Source organism: Phascolarctos cinereus, unplaced genomic scaffold (assembly GCF_003287225.1).
Source record: "Phascolarctos cinereus isolate Bilbo 61053 unplaced genomic scaffold, phaCin_HiC Scaffold_7;HRSCAF=346, whole genome shotgun sequence".
Classification (NCBI taxonomy): Eukaryota; Metazoa; Chordata; class Mammalia; order Diprotodontia; family Phascolarctidae; genus Phascolarctos; species Phascolarctos cinereus.
The window spans coordinates 173,996,901-174,020,784 of record NW_027556180.1 but is presented as its reverse complement, the minus strand read 5'-3'; the positions used below and the strand labels follow the sequence as shown (position 1 = coordinate 174,020,784).

The window sequence follows — 23,884 nt, the reverse complement described above, 5'->3', positions numbered from 1 at the left end:
CCACATAAATCATTGCATTTTTACAAACTGCCAACCAAACTCAGCAAAGAGAAATAAAAAGAGAAATTCTATTTTTAAAAAACTATAGAATGTACAAAGAATTTGGATGCCTACTGACCAAGACATACACAGGAACTATGCAAATATTTAAATACAAACACTCTCAATGGAAATAAAGATGGACACAAATAATTGAAGAAATATGAATTACTCATGGGTGGACTGAGCCAATATAATAAAAGTGACAATACCACTTAAATCAGTTTACTTATTCAGTGCCATTCCAACCAGACAACCAAAGGATTGCCTTAAAGAGCTAAGGGAAAAAATTCATCTAGAAGAACAAAATCTGAAAGGAAATAATTTTTTTAAAAGTAGGAAGAAAAGGGGCCTAGTTCCAAAGTGTACTTCAAAACAGTAGTCATAAAAATGATTTGGTAATGGTTAAAAACAGAAAAGGCAACTAGGTGACTTAGTGGATAGAGCACTTCCTGGAGACAGAAACACCTGAATTCAGATCTGGCCTTATACACTTGCTGAGTGACCTTGGGCAAGTCACTTAACCCTGTTTGCTTCAGTTTCCTCATCAGTAAAATGAGCTGGAAACCATATCAGTATCTTTTCCAAGAAAAAGCCAAATGGGGTCATGAAGAGTCAGACATGACTGAAATGACTGAACAACAACAAAAAACAAAACAAAACAAAGCAGAAGTTGAACAGCAGCACACCTTAAATATACAACATACAGAAGCAAACACAGAAAATTAGTTTTTTTATAAATTCAAAGATCCTGACTACTGAGGCTCACTCACTATTTGACAAAAATTGCTAAGAAAATTATTAGCTTTGATTTTTCCTATAGTCAGAACTTCCGGTGAATTGAGACATGATAAGTATAGCTACCACATGGGACTGAGCCAGGTATAAAATGAAAGAAATGCCACTATCATGTGTTCTGACTCAAAGTTCAAGGCTTTGCATACACTTGCCCACTTTGACTTTCTTATAGCTACTCAGTAAAATAAAAGAGGGCTTTGAATGAGGAGGCTCTAAGGTACTCTGAATTTCTTTCACTGTCTCTTTTTCAAATTCACCTTCAACATTCACTTTAGAAACCCCTGGCTGAAAGAGCTGAAAAGTTATAGTACAGCAATGATCTTCAATAACTTTTCTATTATTCATATAGCCTTTAAAAACATTTTCCATTAAAGTGTTTCCATATTCTTGCCCAGAAGCACAATACTTATTATTAATAACATTTCTTAAAAATTACTAACATCAAGTTCCGCTTTTCTGGAAATAGAGTAAGCACAGTTAGAGCTGGAGTTACGACCTCATTAGAGGCTGCTTTTGTTTTTACTTAAGGAAATTTTCCTTTTGTGTAAAGTAAAGCCATATTAAATTGAAGTAGCATTCAGGACAGAAGACTAGGATGGTTCAAATATGCTAACATAACAGATATGTCAATGATTAGAGAAATATCATCCAAACAGGACAGATCAACAAATAGACAACTAGACTAAGTATAATGCCCTAGCATATGAAACTTGCAATAGGAAATAATGAGATAACAACACACAGACCAAAAATGATTAACATTTCTTAGCCTTAAGTTGACAGAACTACTCAAAATGTAACATACTAGAAGTGAGCCATTGTGGAAGAAAAATATGCCTTATGGAATACAAATGTAATCAAGAAGTTGCTTAGATCAGAGATGCCAAACTCATGGCCCACTGGCCACCAGTGGTTAGCAAAATTCCCAAGTGCTGCGCAAACCACATTCAAGATGGTGGAGTAAAGGGAACATTCTAGCAAAACTCTCCCAACATTCCCCTCTAAATAACTTTGAAATAATGAATCAAACCAAATTCTAAAGCAGCGTAACCAACAAAAGATTGGTGTGAGACATGGAGTGCAGTATGGTGGTGACACCAGCTGTGGGCTTTTGGAGGCAGCAGTGATGACAGCAGCAGGTATAGCCACAGTGGTACCAGGAGCTCTCAACACCAAGAGATGGTAAGGGAATTGAAGAAGTGTTCAGTAAGAGATCTCAGGGGAGCCCTGACCAGGCACCATTTGGCCACTCCATTGTCCATCACCCAGTTCAGGTTTACAGTTACAGGTTGACAGAGAGGAGTGCTAGCAGTCACAAGGTTAGCAAGGACCCTTCCTTAGATTGGACTCAAGCCCAACAAGACAGAAGCCCAACAAGAATTCCTGGTAGCTAAAAAGAAAAAAAAGATTTTAAAATAATAGAAAAAATGAGTTTTAAAATCAAATAAGAGTGGTAGATGAAAAATTGGAAAAGGAATGAGAGCAATGCAAGAAAATTATGAAAAGAAAACTAACAACCTGGTAAAAGAGGTACAAAAAATACTGAAGAACTTAATTCCTTAAAAAGCAGAATTGGCCAAATGGAAAAAGAGACACAAAATCTCAATGAAGAAAATAATTCCTTAAAAATTAGAATTGTGCAAGTGGAAGTTAATGACTACACGAGACATCAAGAAACAATAAAACAAAGTCAAAAGAATGAAAAAAAAAGGAAGAAGATGTGAAATATAGGAAAAACAATTGATCTAAAACATGGATCAAGCAGAGATAATTTAAGAATTATTATACTACTTGAAAGCCATGATCAAAGAAGGACCTATATGGCATATTTCAGGAAATTATAATGGAAAACTGCCCAGATATCTTAGAACCAGAGGGTACCTCCTAGAAGAAATACCAAAATGAAAATTTCCAGAATATTTTAGTCAAATTCCAGAATTCCCAGGTCAAGGAGAAAATGCTGCAAGCCACCAGGAAGAAAAAAATACAATGGAGCCACGGTTAGGATCACAAAAGATACCAAGATAAAGGAGTAAACTTGGAACACAATACTGCAGAAGACAAAGGAGCTAGGTTTGCAACCAAGAGTAACCTACCCAAAAAGTAACGCAACCCAACGTACTCAACGTAACCAAGAGTATTATACCCAACTGTGTATAATCCTAGGGGAAGATGAATTCAACTCAGGGGTGGGGAACTTATGGCCTCGAGGCCACATGTGGTCCTCTATGTCCTCAAGTGTGGCCCTTTGAATCCAAACTTCACAGAACAAATCCCCTTAATAAATGACATTTATGACAGTATTTGTAGGTAGGGAGAAAGAAGCCAAGAGATAAGGAGAAGCTAAAGATGAGAGAAAAGGAGAGATCAGTGGGACATAATCAGAGAGGAGACCAGTTGAGGTTAGATAATAGAATTTTTAGTGAATTCATTTAGCACAATTTGTGACTTCATTGAGCAGCATTCAGAAGCTTGAGAATAGAAGAGAAAAAGGCAGAGGAGTAGATGGTCCAGTATTAAGAAATGGCAGAAGGATGTGGAGAGAGGGATTAAAGGGTGGATGGAAGGCAGTGTCTTGTTGAACTGTTTTGTAAAAAAAAAAAAAGTGAAGCCTGAAGGGAAGAAAATGAAGCCAGAATGAAATGATGGGAGTGGAAAACAGAGAGGGACAAATGGATTGAAAGTTATAGTGAAAACAGTACCTAGTACATAATACATACTTAATAAGTACTTGTTAACTGAATGATGAATGGTGAATGATGAACTGAAAGATGAAGAACAGATTTGGAGGAATGAGTTAGAGACAGAGATAGAAGGACAGATTATGATCAGGGAAGTGAATTTCAAAGTTTAAAATCATGGAGATGGCATAGTTTAGATAACGATGTTGAAGTATGATGTGTGAAGTGATGGACCCATGATACAAAATGAAACATATTTTTGGGCATGGTCAATGGGGGAATTTGTTAGCTTGACCATACATATTTGTTACAAGAGTTTTCTTCTTTTTGTCTCAAAGGGGAAGAAGATAGGAGGAAGAGAAAAGAAAGTAAAATTGAAGTTTAATAACTGAAGTATGAAATATGACACTACCTCCCCTTTCCTCCCTTCCTCCCACTCCCCGGATATTGAGGTAGAAAGAAGATGGAAGTCATGGGAGTTGAGGAGTTTGCTGAATTGGGAAGCCAATATTTGAAGTTGTGTTTAAAGGGATGCTAATGCAAATATAGAAATTTTCAAGGATGAAGGCAGGGGTAGGGGAGAGAAGAATCCTTTGACCTGGGTTCTGAAATACTTACGAAAGAAGGAAAGTGAACTGGAGAATAGACAGTTGACTACATTATAAGGTTCAATTATGTTAAGAGAACCACCATTCTTCCAATCAGGTTAAAAAACTAGGAATCATTCTAAATTATTCCTTCTTTCTTTCTCCTCTCCACCCCCTAAAACCCATCAGTTGCCGAATCATGTCAATTATACATCTGTAATTTATCTAGAATCTCCCCTTTCCTCTAGCACCAAAATCACCCTAACTCAGTCTTCATTACCCTCTTTGTATATACTTTCTTCAATCTGTTATTTCCTCAGCTGTCAAATTTCTCCCAGAGAGGGAGCGGAAAAGATTTAAAGGGGATCAGCTCCCTTGGGTAGTAACAACAACAATTTCATCATTTTTATTGTTTCTGCCTTCCTTCCTGAAATGCTGCACACCACTTTGATTCATGCAATTGACTGGAAACATTCTGTTCAAAAACTTCCACAAGTTGGAAGTGGAAACATTTGGTATTTTGGTAGATCTATGATTTCATTAATGTGAGCACTCCCTCCCCTCGTGCAGATCTTAACCTCTACATGACTTCTCTAACTGTGGAATTCTTGTACATGTTTTCTAATAAATGCTCCATACAGAATCTACACACTGAAGGCTTTCCTCTTAGCTCTTCTGGAATCTGGGTACCAGCATAATACTCAGGATGTTGTTGTCTCTCTTTCCTGCTGCATGACTAATCCACCCCCTTTTCCAGCTACACATGGCACTCTATAATGTTTTTGGTCATTCATCACATACAAATCATTTCTGATGTGCTGCAGTCCGCCAGAACTTATTATTTTCTCTCTGAAACTCACACCTCTAACTTCTGTGTATCTGTCAAGGGCAGCTAGATGGTGCAGCGGATGGTGCAATGGATAGAGCGCCAGGCCTGGAGTCAGGAAGACTCATCTTTCTGAGTTCAAATCTGTCCTCGGACACTTACTGGCTGGGTGACTCTGGATAAGTCACTTAACCCTATTTGCCTCAGTTTGCTCATCTGTAAAATGAACTGGAGAAGGAAATGGCAAACCACTCCAGTATCTTTGACAAGAAAATCCCAAATGGGGTCACAAGGAATCAGACATAACTGAACAACAACAGTCTATCAAGGACACTGCCATTCTTCCAGTCTCGCAGGTTGCTTTAGTGTTAGCCTTGATTTCTCATTCTCCTCTAGTCTACAAACCCAATTAGTTGCCAAACTTTGCCATTTCTACTTCCACAATAGATTTCTCATTCAACTCCTTCCCTCTACTCACATAATCGCCACTTTAGTTCAGGCTGCCATTACTTCTTGCCTGCATTATGGCAATACCCTTGTAATTGGAGTCACAGCTTCAAGTTTTCCCCATTCTAATCCATCCTTTACACAGCTGCCAAAATGATTTTCTTTATATTTACTTTATATCTTTTGATTTTATTTTTTAAGCATTTATGTGCTCTCCCTCCCATTTCCCAACAACCCCCCAACTAAGAAGAAAAATGAAAAACAAAACTCTTGCAATAAATTTGCATAGTCTAGCAAAAACATAGTCTCATTCTGCATCATGAGTCCATCACCTCCCTGTTAAGAGGTGTGCAGCAAGCTTCATCATTGGTCCCCTGGAATCATTTTTGTTCATTGCATTTATAAGCATCATTAAGTCTTTCCCAGTCGTTTTTCTTCACAGTGTTGTTACTGTGGAAATTGTTCACCTGTTTTTGCTGACTTCACTTTGCTTAAATTTCATATGCATCTTCCCAGATTAAAGTGATTTTCTGCAAGCAAGGATTTGGCTGTTTCACTCCCTTGTTTAATGAACTCCTCTAATGCCTTAAGATTAAAATGTAAACCCCTTTGTCTTTTAAAACCTTTCACAACTATTTTCCCCCAACTTTTTCTTTCAGTCTTATTATCCATTACTCCTGTTCTCATTCTCTGTAGTCCAGTCAAATTGGCCTCCTCTATGTTCCTCATTCAGCACTCCATCTTTTTTTCTCAGGCTGTCTCCCAAGCCTAAACGCCCTTCCTTCTCATCCCTGCTTCCTAGAATCCCTTGCTTTCTTCAAGACATAGCTCAAGTACTACCAAACACCACTCTAAAATCTGCCAAGCAAACCTTTCTTTCTTTTTTTCTTTCTTTTTTTTTTTTTTTTTGGTGAGGCAATTGGGGTTAAGTGACTGTCAAGTGTCTGAGGCTAAATTTGAACTCAGGTCCTAATGACTCCAGGGCCTGTGCTCTATCCACTGTGCCCTCTAGCTGCCCCTAAAATCTGCCAAGCAAACCTTTCTTTCTTTTTTTCTTTCTTTTTTTTTTTTTTGGTGAGGCAATTGGGGTTAAGTGACTGTCAAGTGTCTGAGGCTAAATTTGAACTCAGGTCCTAATGACTCAGGGCCTGTGCTCTATCCACTGTGCCCTCTAGCCCCTAAAATCTGCCAAGCAACCTTTCTTTCTTTCTTTCTTTTTTTTTTTTTTTGGTGAGGCAATTGGGGTTAAGTGACTGTCAAGTGTCTGAGGCTAAATTTGAACTCAGGTCCTAATGACTCCAGGGCCTGTGCTCTATCCACTGTGCCCTCTAGCTGCCCCTAAAATCTGCCAAGCAAGCCTTTCTTGATTCCACAACTATTGGTGTCCTTCCTCCTTATCTTTTACTTATTCCTATATACATTTCCCTATATGTATATTTTGTTTCTCAGGATGTAAGATCCTTGAAGGAAGCCATTATTTTACTTCTGTCTTTGCATCCTCACTGCCTGGTATAGTGCTTAGCACAGCACATTGCAGGTACTTAATATATTCTTGTCCATAGACTGATTGATAGATCATAGAAAGTCTTCCTATTATACTTTGAGTTACTTGTGTTATTTAAGTTTTATATTCCCCCTAAAACCTATTTACTATTGATTTAATTTTATTTCTTCTCAGATAATGGTGTTTCATGACTGTATATGTGTGTATATTTCATGACTCACAGTTAATTAACATCACCAGGGTCTATTACTCATCAGTGGTGTAACCTTAGGCAAATTACTTCACTTTCCTATACTTGTTTCTTCATCTCTAAATGCCACAAATACAGGTGATAGAAAGCTAAGTATTTGTGACAATCAAAAGTTCAGGATCACTGAAGGTACTGTAATTTAGCAAAGGCAACTGAACCTCATTTCTTCTTACTATTCAATTCAGGGCCCAGATCATTGTCTATCTATGGCACTTGTCCAAGATATAAATATTTTAAAATGGATTTTTATTAATACCTTTTGTTTTTACATAACCTAATTTTCTCCCTGTTATCTCAGCCTCTCCCCTATCACAAGAGCCCACCAAGTGGCAGAGAGCTGAGCAGACCAGATCATGGGGAGCTATTCCCCTAGTCTCAGCCCACCATGCTCTTTCTTTTCTAACTTCCAATTTTTTCCTTCTAGGTTAAATGCTAACCCCTACCCCAATGGAGGGAGCTGCAATACCCTGATCTACTTAGACCTTTGAGTTGATTTACCCTTTCCAAACAGTTGGGCCCAAGCCCCTCTAACCCTCCAGCTGTGGAGCAGGCATGGCTATTCACAGCATTTTGATAAGCAGGTTGTTACTGGTTATAATTCATGGCAAGATGGAGGGCCAATGTATTTTAGAATCTGACCTGCTATTATATCCTGTAGACCTCAGGCACTACTATGTGCCCTGTTTCTCAGTTCTCTTCTACGTGTGGTTTTCCTCCATTAGAAGGTGATCTTGTTAGCGGGGACTGTGTCTTGGCTTTAGTATATGTATCTCCAGTGCTTTGCACATAGTAGCTGCTTTTTTGTTCATTCATTCACATCACCCTGTTTAACACCTTATTTGGTATCAGTATTCAAAGAATTACTGAAAAAGTTATCCCCATGGATAACATGGATTCTAAGATGATCCCTACCCTGAAAAGGGCCTTGAATGTCATATTTTCCACTAACCAAGTCAAATACTTTCTTAAGAGGAACAAGAGATAAACTCAGGGGATCTTAAATTCTGTGCATCACTTTGTTGGTTTTGTGGCCACAACTATATGATGTGCTATAGAAAATCACCTGCAGAAACCTGCCTATTTTCCCTAAGGATGTCTTAGATTCATGCATAGATTATTGGCTAAATAATTTTATATATATGAAAGAGAAAGAATGGCATGGTAGATAGAAAGTTGGCCTCAAAGAAAATCTTGGTTCAAGTCACATAGGTAGCATATAGAAGCTGTGTGATACCAGTTCCTAGAATACATAACTTCTCAGGGCTCTTGACCAGTGGTATGGAACTCAAATAGATACAGGGGCCACTAATCTGTACATAAGGAACCCTACAAGCCACATATTGAAATAGTTTATTTATTTTTTTTGGTGAGGCTATCGGGGTCAAGTGACTTGAGCAGGGTCACACAGCTAGTAAGAGTCGAGCATCTGAGGCTGGATTTGAACTCAGGTCCTCCTGACTCCAAAGCTGGAGCTCTATCCACTGTACCACCTAGCTGCCCTTGAAATAGTTTTAAAATGTAATGTTATCTATATTTTATCGTATTTTTATTTATTCTATTATTTCCCTATTACATTTTAATCTGGTTTTGGTTCTGGTTTCATATCTCTGCTCTATGTACTTCTTTAAGACTATAAGAATCAGAAAAGGTATTTACCTACAGTATTAGAAGGAATTTGTTCACCTGGGACTTCCCTATTAGTAAAAAATAACAGTTTGGTCACTACCCCTAAGTCTATGAAAAGCAGGCCTACATAGGGTTTACTCTGATGCCTTAATGTGGTATAGGGGTTACCATGGGTTCTTAAAGGGTAAAACCTGGGATGCAAGCTACCCTGCTCAAAGTCTTTCGGAATAGTTCTGGCAACAAACAGTCCACTTTCTAAGGACCAGCCTATCTTAGTATCAAGGGTACTATGAATCATGTAGTTTTCAGGCCATCTATAAATATTAGCTTAGCTATTGGTACTCTGAATGTGAATTCCTCATTCAACGACTCGAGGAACTAAATCTTATCAGTGTTGACATTCTTACTGTAAACAAACTATAAGTCAGAAGGAAGTTGGAAGAATAGATCGTAGGTTCTCCTTGGGAAGGCAAGTAAGGGAGTTGGTTTTGTTTTGCACCTCAGATCCCTAAGAAACATCATTTCATGAGAAATTTGGTCATCCCCTATTATGGTACTCATGATCTTTTGCAGCTCACAAGATTGGAAGCTAGGATGGAAAAAACAAAACACAGAGGCTAAGAACTGGGGCCCATTTTTCAGGGCCACCTGGCCTGAACAGTAAGAAGTTCTCAAGGCCTCTCCCCATATAATATTTTCTCTCACCTGTACCATTTCTCCAACCATGAGCAGAGCAGATGAAGGGATCAACCCAAAGAGACTAGGTTGAAGCTGAGTGGGGTCTCTTTGCTGTCCCCAGTTTTGGCTATGCATGCAGCCAATTGAAGAAGATTCTTCCTACCCATGTACTTAGCAGACCTGAAGCAGCTACAGAATATTTATGAATCTTCAAGCCCATTTCTCATCATCATAACTCCCCTGGAAACAGACTCCCTACTTCTTCTAAGTTTGCATCAACAAAACACGCTAATTATTTTTGCCCATGTGCCGGTCCTGTAATGAGGACTTATATACACATATGTGTATAGTACATAAATGTAATATATAAATATATGTAAACATATATATGCACACACATGTTTACATATATGTGTGTGTATCTATCTATCTATCTATCTATCTATCTATCTATCTATCTATCTATCTATCTAATCTTACTTCCCCAATAGAATATAAACTCCTTGAAGGCAAAAACTTTCATTTTTTTTTCTTTTTATCTCTAATACTTGGCACAGTACCTGGAATACAGTAAATAATAAATACTTGTTGGTTGATAGGTAAGTATTTGCAAAAAAGACTATCATGACAGTTTGTACATCAACTTCTACTGCAAAGGTTGAAGAGATAAATTCTATATAGAATATAACATGATGCTTCAAATTGAATGAATATATTTTGCTACTCAGTGACTTCAACACAACAATGGGAATAGGTTGACATTAGCAAAATATAGCTTGGAAAATATATTTAAGCAGCACACAGTGAGAGAGGTCAAAGATTTGTAGACTACAAAGTATCATCCCACTTATATGTCATAAATACTTTCTTTAAGAAAATAACTGGAAGGCTTCAGTTATGGCAAGTTCCCAATATCAATAGAAAAATTAAATTTATTTTATTTTAACAGACAGGAAATTATTCCTTATGAATGGAAGAGTCACTCTTAAATCAAAGGCCTTCATATAGTCAATCTCTTGATTTGCTGTAGCAAAGATTAAAATTAACACAAAGCTAGAGAAAACAAGAAAAAACAAGAAAACTACATGGTGTACAATAAAAATAGCTTTAATATGACCTATTTAAACAAATTAATCACAGCAAAAATCTGGAAATGGATGAAGGAAAGGACATTGACATTAACTATAATAATTTCATGTAGGAGTTTAATCAATAAAAATGAATTGTCCTAATAAGGAAAGTAAAAGAGTCTAAAAACCACCTTAGTCAAACGTGGAAATGTTTAGCATGATTGTACATGTATAACCTACATCAGATTCCTTGCTGTCTTGGGAAGGGGGGAGGGGAGGGAAGAAGAAAAATTTGGAACTCAAAATTTTACAAAAATGAATGTTGAAAACTGTTTTCACATGTAATTGGAAAAAAAATACTATTAAAAGGGAAAGAAACCTACCTTAGTCAGCAAGAATTTGACATATTTGCTAAGCAGAAAGCCATGGCAGCCCAGGGCAATGTGTTTTGGACCATAAATGAATTCGTACAATTTCACAGGTAATGATGATTAGATAACTACAGTCAATATTGCCTCATAAAACAGCAACGTACAGTGGAGGGTGAATTAGGATTTGGGGACTTGTCACTTGTCTTTTTTGCTTTAAAGCAAAAACTCTCTAAAATGGTATCTTTTGTGTTTGGTCAAAAGCCAGACCAAAGAAATAGAAGAATCCACATACAAAATTTAGGTATCTGTAGCTAAATGTGTTGGGATATAATTGGAGGTTAAATCAGGTGGTCCTTGATCTCAAATAGATGGGAATATGGGGTTTGTTCTCGTTTGCTCTTTGTTCTCAAAGAGGACCAATGACATCAGGAGGGTGATGTCTTGACTTGCAAGTGAGTTGGATTTAAGTGAGACAGAGCTGTGCCAAGTCTTCAGTCTCACTCTCTCCTCCAGGTCCTCTGCATCCAGTGGCAAGACATAGATCCAGATGACTGGAGATAACCCCAGATGCAGTGGGAGACCTTGGCCTTTTTCAGCTAAGGTCTTTCCCAGGTCTCCCAGCTTTCCCAGGAACATTAGTGGTTGCATACAGAAGAGCCCATGAGAGGTATATAACCCGAGAAGATCTAAGGTAAAGGTAAATACCCCTATATTTACAAAAATATTTATAAAAACTTTTTTTGTAGCATCGAAAGAGGAAATTAGGTGTCTGTTGAACAGGCAGTGGCTGGACAAACTGTCATAAATAAATGTAATACAATATTATTGTGTCATAAGAAAAGTCAAATATGAAGAATTCAGAGAAACTTCCTTGTATGAAGGAGGCCATAATGGCACCTAAGAAGATAAAGCCAGAAAAGGAGCACATGGAAAAATAATATTTCAGAAGCACCCAGGGATCATTTCTTAAGATATATCAAAGAGCGCAAGTTTCAAAGAATAGAAAAGATCACAATGGTACTTCCATCCTCAAAAAAAAGATGACATTAAGATCTATGAGCCCATGTGCCTGCTTTCCCAAATACTCACATAATCTAATTGCTCTGTGACCTCTGCGGTACAGATTTCTCTTCAGTGATGCTGACTGAAATTCATCCATGGCTGCCCGGCCTATTTGACTCCTGGTTATGTGCTCTCATAAATTCACAGTTGTTGGTTAGTCACTTCCCGCTTGTTTTTGTTTGTTTTTTTGTTGATACTGGAGTGGTTTGCCATTCCTTTCTCCAGCTCATTTTACAGATATGGAAACTGAGGCAAACAAGGTTAAATGACTTGACCAAAGTCATGTGGCTAATAAATGTCTGAGGTCAGATTTGAACTCAGGAAGATGAGCCTTCCTGACTCCAGGCCTGGCACTCTATCCACAGTGCCACCTAGCTACCCATGATAATTGTACCAACCTACATTTATTTGTATAGTGCTTTAACTCCTCAAAATGCTTTCCTGTCTCGAATCTCTATTTCTAGCTTGTACTCACTTCACATATCCAATTAGTTGCCAAATCTTACTGTTTCTACCTTCTCATCTCCCCTCTGCCTTCCCTTCTTTTCAATCATCCTGGTCCAGGCTCTCAATTCCTAATGCCAGGATTACTGAAACCTCTTCTGATTTGTGGCCCTGCTCCAAGTCTTTCCTTACTTTAGCCCATCTGCCACTCAGCTGCCAATGTGACCTACCTAAATCATAGGTCTGACCAAGTCACCCTCTCCTACTTAAATATTCTTCAGTGCCTTTCTTCCACCTTCAATACAGAAGAAAAAAATCTGCTCAGCTTTTAAAGTCATTCACAACCTGGTCCTTTCTGCCCTTTCCAGTCTTTTTCATACTTTACTCCCCTCCATAACTCTGCAGTCTAGTAGCTCTGCCAACTACGCCCTGAAATCTGCTCCGTGGTGCTCTTCTTTCTCTGCCTTCAGTCTCCTCCAACGTTTGGTGAGTTTGTTCTTGGAATTTCCAGTTGAGGAAGCACCCAATCCAGCCATGTTCATTCACTCCACACCTAGCTCAGCCTATTATTCCCCCAACTACTTCGGTACCCTGCCCCATTTACATCGTGTGTATCTTTTATTTCCACAGTTTACCTGCATGCTTTCTCCCCCATTAGAATTGAGCTCCTTTAAGTGAGGGGCTGTGTTTGGCCTTTCTTTGAATGCTCAGTGTTTACACAGTGCCACATAGTAAGTGCGCTCTCTCTGTGGACTCTGTGCTGGCCTTGCTTGTCTCCATACTCTGACTTTTCACTAGTTGACCTCCATTCTTTGAGTGTTCCCCTTCCTCATCTCCCCTTTCTGGATTCCTTCAAGATTCAAATGCCATGGGCAAAGGGGCTTTCTTGGTTCCCCGGCCTCCTGCCCCTGCCCCCAGCTAGCGCCTTGTCTCTGAGCTCCGGCATAGATCTCATGTGTACATAGTTGCCTGCATGTTCCTACTTTCACTCTCACCCCCTTTAGAATGTAAGCCCCTTGAAATCTGGAACTGTGTTTTTGACTTTCTTTGGGTCGGTAGTGAGTGCACAGTAAGCATTTACTGACATCTGCTAAGGCGGCAGTTTTACTTGGAATAAATTAGTCTAGTCTTTTTTTTTTTTCAGGCAATCGGGATTAAATGACTTGCCCAGGCAAGAACTTGTCTGAGGTAGAATTTGAACTCAGGTCCTCTCGCCTCACTGCGCCACCTAGCTGCCCCTTAGCTGAGTCTTATTTCAGTCATAGGGGCTCTTGCTTTTCCCAAATACCTACATCCTGCCTGGAATTCCTTTGATAGGAGGCTGAACTTTTCATTTCACCAGTAGAAGGAAGGGTATAGTGCCAATGGCTTCCAAGAGGAAATTTATACTGTGTAAATTATTGATATCAGATTTTTTTCCAGAGAAAGAATTTTGATAGAACCTTGAAGAGAACAGTGAGGGGAATGTTAGCCTCCCCCTTTACGTATATATCAAAATTGAGACTGAGATCTCCCTAAAGTTCTGCCAGGATAGGACCTCTCTTTCTTTTGATGGCACTGTAATGGAATAAGCATGATCATTCTCATTTTACAAATAAAACAGGCGCTGCCTACCAGGGTAGGCGATCCTTCAGCCTCGAGGCCACAAGTGAGGTTCTCCTGACTGCTACTCTTCTACTATCTCACAGTAAAATGAGGCGGTGTGAGAGTGGGGGGCTACGAAGTCTTTAAGGTTCTAAATCCTCCAATCCAAATGAGGTTAATTGATTTGCCTAGGTTCACAAAGTTAGTGGCAAGGTTGGAAGTAGAACCGAAATCTCCTAATTCTCAGTTTTGATGAGCCATTCATATTCTCTTACCTGATTTGCCTTTATTACCGCCAAGCCACGGGACAAAACTGCAAACTGACCCTGAGATGAAGCTGAAAATAGCCTGGCTTTCTTTGTTGATGTACCAGCAGTGCCCTAACTAAAGAAATATTCGGGGCTGCAAAATCCTGCGGTAGTTGACAGAGCTAAAAAGAGAAGGTAGTAAAGATTTTCTTGTCCTGTCTGCGGCATGCACAGCGTGTCTGGCCAGAAGCGCCACCTTGACCACGGAATTACCGCAGCCCAGCTCGTGGGGGCAGTTTGCGCTTCCCAGCCCGAGTCCTGAATGCACGTGTCTTGAGTTTCTCCCCACCCTTGCCAGTGCTTTCTCTCTAATCTGATCTGGGGCACTCAGTGGGTCCAGGAATCAAACTTGGGGGAGCTCCCTAAACCGGGAGAAAAGAAGTTGGGGAAGGAGAAAGAATGAATGGCTCCGTTCACTTAGCCTCTAAGGGCTGCGGTTTTGGGAAGAGGGCTGTACCGTATGCCTCCTTCCCGGTCTCCCTCCCCCAGGTCCCCGGGCGCTTTCAGCCACGCTCACTCTCCCACCCTGGCGGTCAACTGCGAAAAGGCACCGTGGCCGCGCGGGAGTGAGCGAGAGAGCTAGAGAGGGGCCGGGGAAGCGCCTGCAGCGCCGCGCCATTACGAAGTCCCGGGGAGGAGACTGACTGCCTAGCGAGCTCTCTTCCACGCTCTCCGCCCCATCCCCCGCTGCTTTCCCCGCCTCCCCTTCCTGCTTTTGGGAGCAGCCCCCTCCCAGCCTGGCCCGGCCCGCCGGCCCCCCAGTCCCAGCAGTGCACAGGCTACTGGAGCCCTTGCGCCCTGGGGCTCCGAGCGGACACGCGCCAGTGGCCTGGGTGCGAGGGGATCTGGACTGATTCAAGTGGTTGCGGCGGCGGAAAGAGAAAGGACAGGAGCAGGCGGCGGCGGCGTTGGAGTCAGAGGACGTCCTAGAGCTGCCGGGAAGATGTTGGGTGTTGCGGCGGGAATGACCAACAGGTAACCAGATAAGTCCCACTTTTGCACGCCTGCCCTCCCGCCCCCATTCATCCCCTGCTGCTGCGGTGGCAACCCCCGGAGGAGGAAGAGAGGAGGAGGAGAGAGTGGAGAAAAGAGAAGGCGAGGAATGGTGCGGTGATTTGCTCCAGAAGCTAGCCAACGTGGGGCTCCTCCACACTTGTAGTTCGCTCTTTCTTCTCCTGCTCCCCTCTGGCGTCTGGGAGCTGCAGGGATGGCAGCTCCTGTCCTCGGCTGCCAGCGTGTGTAGGTGCTGGGCGGAGGCGCCGGAGAAGCTGCCCGGGGGCTACGGAGGAAGCCTTGGTCAGGTTCTCAGCTAGGGCTGCGCAACTCCCAGGGACTGGGGCTGCAGGGTGATTGTCGCACCTCCGCGCCAAGAGCTCGGGCTTCAGGAGCACCGCCTTTGGTGGGGGGGAGAGGGAGGGAAGCCTCTGGTGGGCTAAGGGGCGATGACCTTTTGTGCCAGCCATACTACTTGAGGCAGGGGCAGGGGGCCATTTGTTTTGGCGAGGACCTTCTGTGCCCACCACTCCACTGGAGGCAGGGGGGGCATTTGTCTTGGTTTAGTGAGGCCAGAGGAGAAGCAGAGTCCGGAGTAGAAGAGCCTTTCCAGGGGTAGAGACTTTTCTTTTTTTTTTTTTTTCTTTTTTTAACCGAGTCAGCATTTGTGCGGTCGGTGGTAGCAGCCGTCGGATGGTTTTTGATGTCTTTTCCACGGTGCTTTTTCGCTCCTCCCTTCCCCCAGCCCCTAAAGTGGGCTGACCAGGCGAGAATGTCTGAGGCTGTTCTGAGTCTGGGCTGTTCTGAGTCTGAAGTCTGTGCGTCTGCATATTCTCCAGCCCACGATCTGGACTTTGACCTCGGCCTGGATCTGAGTGGGTGTGGGAAGGGGTGGCCGGGGGTTAAGGCAACGCGGGTGGGTCAAGGAGGTTGAGGGAGGGATGGGGCCTGGAAGGGAAGCAGCTGGCCCCGGAAACACCAGAAAAGATTGAAGTGCAGTGGCACTCAGTTAATTGAAAAACCTGTGTTGTCGTCGCAATTCCCCAGAGCCAGGCAACTGAGAGGCAAATTAAGGGCACAGTGACTAATGACAGTATGTGTGTGCTTGTTGGGGCTGCTTTTTCAGGACTGGGCTGGTTTTAGAGCAGGCTGGATGGAGCTCTGGGTGTCAATGTTCTTTTTGCAGCCTGCGTGTTGTTTTAGCGGAGGCTCCCTGTGCAGAATGGAATTCTAGCATTTTTACAGTTACCTACTTATTGGTTGAAATTCTGCCTAAAATTCTCCCCCTCCCCCGCTCCCTTAACTGCAGAGTTGTTGCACTTCTAACCTACAAAGGAAATGTTAACTGAGTATTTGTGCATTTCCCTAAGGATTCACTTTTTTGGGGGGGAAGAGAGAAGCAACAAGTAGATAAGTCCTTGTGGTTTACTGGAGCACGGTGTTGTAGCAGAAAGATCCAGTGGACTGGGAATCTGGGTGAGCTGAGTACAAATCTGATACTTATTGTCTATGCAAGCCTTGGACAAATCACTTAGTCTCTCTGAGCCCATTTATTCATTTGTAAAATGGAGGTGGTAATACTTGAAATACCTACCAAAAGTTGTGAGGAAAGCCAAATATGGATGCCAGTAACTATTAGTTATAATAAATGTCAGCTCCTACTTGATTTTTGAGAGAGTGTTCATTTGTGTCTAAGAACCCGTATGCCCAAGAACCTTATTTTTAAGAAGTACCTGATGCTTTCCCTTTGGATGTGACCTTACTGTGTGCAGTAGTCAGTCAAAAAACATTTCTTAAGTCTTGCTATGTGCCTGGTACTGTGCTAAATGCCAGGAAGACAAAGAAAAACAGAAGCTGTCCCTTTCCCTCAAAGAGCCCACTTTCTGATGTACATAATGTATCATTTGTAATGACTTTCAAAATTAAAATATAATTTTTTCTTTTTCTTTAAATGTCAGTGTTGTGTTAAAAGTAGGGGACAGGAAAGTCTAAAATTTAGGTATCGATTATGGGTTGTAATGCCAGGGAGGGTGGGTGTTGAATATTGGGTAAGTCATATGCCTCTCTAGCCTGTTTTTCTCTTTTGTTGAATGAGATTGTTGGACTAGGTGGACCTAAGGTCACCCAGGTGTTAAGTGTCAGAGATGGGATTTGAACTCATGTCTTTGAGAGTCTAAGTCTCAATCTCTATCCACTGTGCCACAGATCCTGCAGATGTTTCCACAGGAGGTCTGCCCAGCTTTCTGGGAACTTTCCTGGGGATTGCTTGACATTTGCTGGACATCAGTGGAGCATAGGACTGGTTATTGGTTGAACTTTGTTAAACCTTTCTAATGATCTCTTATGCTATTTCTTCTGGGCTATCAATTATTTGTTAGTAATCTGCTACAGTCTCTAACCTGCCATGTCATCTTTTGGATGATCTGCAATTTTAATTCTTTGGAGACTGTGGTATTCTACAACTCAGAGTTAGAAAGCATCACGAGCAGAATGTTGGTGTTAAAAGATGGGCCTTTGTTTCAGGGAGAAGCTTGAGGGCACTAAAACATTGTGTAATTTCCCAAATGTAGGTACAATCCAGCCTCTTCTTCCCCTGTTAATTTCTAGACCCAGCTCACTGTCCATCCACAGTGTTAGTCCAAGATACACATGCATGTGTACTGATGGCCTGGCTCTATAGCTGTATATCATAGCCTGGACAATAGGCATTCTTCATCTGCTTAGTTCATTATCTAAGGAGCTTTTACTCTGTATATGGTACTACTGATGAATTGCAATGCCTTAATTTAATTGATGTCACCTCCCACTTCAATTTATTAGATCACAGTTCGGTTGTGCGTTCATTCAGAACAAGGTTACATTTTTAGGATTGTACTCCAGAATTGCATATTCGACGTTTTAAGTATTCTATCATATGATGAGAGAGTAGGAAGAGAAGAGAGAAAGAGAAGGGAGGGGAGAGGGGAGAAAGAAAGGAAGAGAAAGAAGGGACAAAAAAGGGGGAGAGGAGAAAAAAGATAAGGAAAGAAGAAAAAGGAAGGAAAAAAGGAGAAATAAAGAAGAGAGGAGATAAAGAAGGAAAAAGAGGGCGAAGGATTGCTTATTACCTGAAAGGAACCACAGAGATCACCTGGTTCAGATGTGTTAAACTCAAATCAGTCTGTGTGCAGTTGACTTTGTTCAGTTGTTTTCTGAGAGTAATGACTTAGTATACTATAAATTAACATTATCTATGTTGTGTTGAATTTTTATTTATTTTATTAAACATTTTACAATTATATTTTAACCTAGTTTGGGAATTTTGTTGGTTGCTTGGGAATTTGACAGCTCTGACCCAGTCCATTCCTCAGAGAAGTTAAATGATTTATCCAAGAACCTATAGCTAGAGGAAGTGTCAGAATTGGGATTGGAACTTGTATCTTTTAAATCCAAATACAGCATTCTTTTCACTATCCTCACCCCACTACATATATATGCAGAACATGGATCTTGCTTAAAAATATGAAAGACAGTGTATGTAAGTAGCATTTTAAGGTTTACATTGCATTTAAAGGCCTTATCCCATTTGAACCTAACAAAAAATTCCATAAGATGGGTATGACAGGTGTTGCTATCACCATTTTAGCGATGAGGAAACTGAACCTTCTAAGTGATTTGCCCATTATTATAGCTAAGTGTCACAGGCAGTATTCACAAAGGTCTTTCCTGACTTCAAGCCTAATGCTTTCCCTAGTATTTTACAAACTGAAATACATACAGCTTACTTGGGATTTTAAGATGGGAGGGGTCAGAGTATCATTTTCAGATATCATCCAGTACATGTGTATACTAACTTTCAGGTTCTTAATAGAACTTGGTGACCAAGATCTTGGTTCAGTGAATGGATAGAGTGAGCTGTTGGTATAGTGACAAGAACTCTGACCTTGGGAGTCAAGAGACCTGGGTTCTATTCCTGGTTCTGCTACTAATTTGCTGAGTAACAGGGCAAATCACTTGATCTTTCTGGCTTCAATCGTCTCATTAGTGGAATGAGGAGTTTAGACAGAATGATCTCCAAGGTACTTTCCAGGTCCGACATTCCATGAGTCTATGAATCACTTGAGGATTAAAACTTGTGCTGTCCCTTGATAAATGTTTTCTAACCAGTTATATATCTTCTCTGTTGAGGAGAAGGAAAAATAAGATAAATCTTAAAACATTCCATGTAAGGATTCACTAAGAATTTCCAGGGTTTTTTGTTTTGTTTTATTTGGTGGAGGTTTAGAAGGGGAAGCATTCTTATGGTACTTTTAGTGCTTTCTTTAGAAATATCTTATTTGATCCTCACAACAACCCTTGGGTGATAGGTGTATTTTTATCCCTATTTTACAGATGAAGAAACTGAGGCAGACAGTGGTTAAGTGACTTGCCTAGGGTCACTTTAGGTCCAGTGCTCTATCCTCTATGCTAAATAGCTTCATATTATTTCTGTGTTCAAGAGGACTAGCACCCCAGGTGTGAGGGCCTGCCAAGCCCTTTTCAGGGCTGCTCATTTTCCATTGGTGTCCATCTGATTTCACCCAACTCTTAGCTCTGGCTCCAAGAAGTTATAGCACGTGTAGTGGTCACACACTGGTAAGTAAACCTTCTTGACAGAAGGGCTAAACCAGGCTGAAGGTAATTTAGAGGCCTCAAATCCGTCAGTGAGTTTAGGGAGATGTCTACCCTAAGCATGTGCAGACTTCTCCTGGTGGAATGGGTGGACGAGAATGATTTGTTCCAACGGCCATGAAGGTGGCTGAAGCAGGTGCTATGGCAAACTTAGAGCTTGGTCAGACATCAAAGATGCCAAGGGCATCCACTGCCTCCCGGGTCATTGCCAGTTGTCCTGACTTTTGTCCTGCCACTGGACTTCCGATGACTCAGGAAGACAGAGTAAGACTGATAACTTTGTGTAACTCTCTCTCACTTAAATCCAGTTCACATGCAAATCAAGACATTACTGTAATGTCATTGGTCCTCTTCCAAAACAAAGGGCAAACAACAACAACAGGTGTAAACCGAGCAGATAAATGGCCAGAATAGGAAAGAAAAAAAAAACACTTTGCCAGGAGTCTCAGCTGTGACCGTCTAGGCATTCCTCACTTTCGGCCCTAGTTCCCTCATCTATAAAATACAGTTGTTTGAATCACATCAGTAGTTCCTCACTTGTCAGCCATGTTTTATTGCAAAAGAGCCCTTGAATCTCTATGCTCACCAAACATTGTCATTTGATCTTTTTTTCCCCTCTTTTTTATTTTGATTTATTTTTCAAGTAACAGGTGTTTTTTTTTAAGTAACCCATCCTTCTGACTACACTATCCCTCTTACTGAGCAAATTTTTTAAAAAAATCCCTCAATCTCTATCTGCGTAGTTCAACAAAACAAATTCCCATTATTTCAGACATTTGCTATGTTCAGACATTAGCTGAAAATGTGTATTTCTTTCTGCATTTTAAGTTCATTCCCTTTCAGTCAGGAGATGAATGGCATGTTTCATCTTCACTCTTTGGACTTCTGGTTGATCACTGAGTCAATCAGAGTTCTAAAGTCTTTAAAAATTGTTTTTCTCTATAATGTTTTCCTTGTATAAATTATACTGCTAGCTTTGTTCACTTTGCTCTGCATCTATTCATAAAGATCTTCACAGTCTCCTCTGAAATTATCCATTTCATAAATTTTGGGGGGGAGGCAATTGGGGATAAGTGACTTGCCCAAGGTCACACAGCTAGTATATGTCTGAGGATGAATTTGAACTCAGGTTCTACTGACTTCAAGGCTGGTATTCTCTCCCTTGCACTACCTAGCTGCCCCCATTTCATCATGTCTTATGGCACAATGATATTCCATTCCATTCACATATCACAATTTGTTTAGTGATTCCCCTAAGGGCGCTCCATTAGTTTCCAATTTTTGGCTAAAATGAAAAGAGCTGCTGTAGATATTTTTGTGCATATAGGTCATTTCCTTTTTTCTTTGATTTCTTTGGGATATAGGTCTAGTGGTATAGGTAGGTCAAAGAGTATGCACAGTTTGGTAACTTTCTGGGCATAATTCCAAATTGCTTTCTAAAATAGCAGGACCAATTTACAGCTCCATCAATAGTGTACTAGCATACCTGTTTTCCCACAGGTTCTCCAACATTTGCCATTTTTCTGTTTTGTCACCTTTGCCAGTCCAAGTGTGAGGTCGATTGTCAAAGTTACTTTAATTTGTTTTTCTCTAATTAGTAGCAATTTAGAACCTTTTCTTTTCTGTGTAATTTTGATAGTTTGGATTTCTTCTTTTGAAAACCACCCATTCATAGCCTTTGATCATTTATTCGTTGGGGAATGGCTTTTTGACTTCTAAATTAGATTCAATTCCTTATATATCTTAGAAGACAAACTTGCTACAAAAAATTCTTTTCCAGTTCCCTTCTAATTCTGTCCACAGCTGATTGGTTTGTGTAAAAAGTTTTAAATTTTATGTCATCAAAATTGTCCATTTTATCTTGTGTAAATCTTTCTATCCCTTTTTGGTCATGAATTAATTCTTCTCTATCCAATCTATAGGGTACTTTTATCCTTCCTTCAAATTTGTTTGTGATGTGACTTTTTTATATCTAAGCCATGTATATGTTTGGCGTTTACCTTGGTGTGTGTTTTTTTAATTAGTTAATTTTTGGTTTTCAATGTTTTTTTAATTAGTTAATTTTTGGTTTTCAATGTGCACTTTTATAAGATTTTTGAGTTCTAAATTTCCCCCTACCCCCACCCTCCCCAAGATGGCCTGCAATCTGATATAGGCTATATGTATATAGTTATTGGTGTTGCAATGAGATGTTGATCTAAATCTAATATTTACCAGACTGTTGTTTAGTTTTCCTAGTATTTTTTTTTTAATTTATGGACTAAAACAAGCATTTCTGTAACATAGTATAATTAAAAAAAAGATGATTGCACATGAAACCTCAGCAGTTTTTTTGTCAAATAATGAGTACTTCCCAACTGGGCCCTTTGGGTTTATCAAATACTGTTACTGTGTTTGTTGGCTTCTGTATTTGTATACTTAATCTAGTCTATTTACTGACCTCTCTTTTTTTAATGAGTACCAAAGCATTTTAATTATTCTTGACTTACAGTTTGAGATCTGGTACTGAGAGATCTCTTTCCTTTCCAAATTTTTTTCATTATTACCCTTGAGATTCTTGTCTTTCATTTTTCTATATGAATTTTGTTATTTTTTTCTAGCTCTACAAAATATTCTTTGTGGGGTTTGGTACAGCACTGAATAAGTAAATTAGTTTAGGTAGTATTGTAATTTTTTATTTTGGTTTGATCTGCTCAAGAGCAATTAATATTTCAATTGTTCTTTATATAGCAAACCTACGTTTGTTAGCCTGAATAAAAAAACTACCTTGCACTATTTTTCGAGCATATGTAGATACTGTTGTAAATAAAATAGAAATTTATTTTAAAACTTTACTAAATTTACAGCAGCTTTTAAATCACCTTTTAAAATGCCTATTAGGGGTTATTATTAATTGAGAATTGGAAGGGACCTCGGAGTGACTATTTACTTGGTTATCTAATCTAACCTCATTTTATAGAGGAGGAAACTGAGGTTTGGAACAAGTGAAGTGATTTGCTTCAGAACACACAGGTATGTAAGAGGAAAAGCTGAGATGAGTGATAAAACAGCTGCTATTAGGTGAGGTTCTGAATTTTTTTAATGTTAAAAAGGGCTTGGTCCCCCTAGCTTTGAAATACTGTGCTAGTTTGCCAAGCCGCCTTATCATTGATCATTCTGAATGGAGGGACTCAGAGATCTGTACCCACGGTGGCAAGTGTTGTTTTTCTCCATTCAGTTCTGTTCATTCCATCTGGAATGATTTCTGTCATCTCTTGGGATAGTTATTTATATGTATTCATTATGAGTGTGGTGCTTGAGTTTCTGCTCCCCTCTAGAGCCTCGGGGTCATTATCCTTCCTCCACTCTCTTTAAAAGAAACAGTATGTCTCGGACAGATTAAATTCTTTAAACTAGAAGCTGCCTAGTTTACTAGACTATACGGGGGGGAGGGGGGAGAAGGGATCACAGCTGTATATTTAAAGAAGTTCTTTTAGATATTATTCAGGACCACTCTCTCCCTGCTCCAATATATCCTTCATAAACTAACAGAATAATCTTTGTTTTGCATAAACTAGGCTTGGTCATGTCAGACCTCCACTAAAATTTTTTTTCAGTGCTTCCCTGTTGACTTCTGAGTAAAGTTTAAACTCTTTTGCCCTCCATAACCTTATTTCATATTAGCCCCCTCCATATACTCTGTACTCAGTGCTTCAACCAAGTTAGACTTCTTTGTCTCATGGGCCCATCCTGTAATTTCCTGCCTCCTTGTGTTTGTCTATCCTTCTTTTTACCTGTTGAATTTCTACCTATCCTTTAAAACTTGACTTAGATACCCATCATCTTCTCTGTGTCTCCATCTCCTCCAGTAATGACAGGACATGTTACCTTTTTTAAAATCTTGCTTAGCACCTCTTCAATGCATAATGTTCAAGTGCTGGACTGGAGTTGGGAAGACCTGGAGCCATATTTTTGCTTTAGACATTT

At 40.2% G+C, this 23,884-nt stretch overlaps 1 protein-coding gene across 2 annotated transcripts in view; it reads left to right on the top strand.

The window, feature by feature from the left end:
• The first annotated feature begins 14,900 nt into the window (after positions 1–14,900).
• The window catches only part of LIMS1 (LIM zinc finger domain containing 1), a 217,674-nt gene continuing 208,690 nt past the window's right edge, over positions 14,901–23,884 (top strand). Inside the window, exon 1 of one of the 2 annotated variants that reach the window (XM_078147357.1) lies at positions 14,901–15,250. In XM_078147357.1, coding sequence (XP_078003483.1) covers positions 15,219–15,250 — 32 coding nt within the window. In that variant the 5' untranslated portion in view covers positions 14,901–15,218. The remainder of the gene's footprint in view (positions 15,251–23,884) is intronic. The other variant, XM_078147356.1, reaches the window with a different exon arrangement.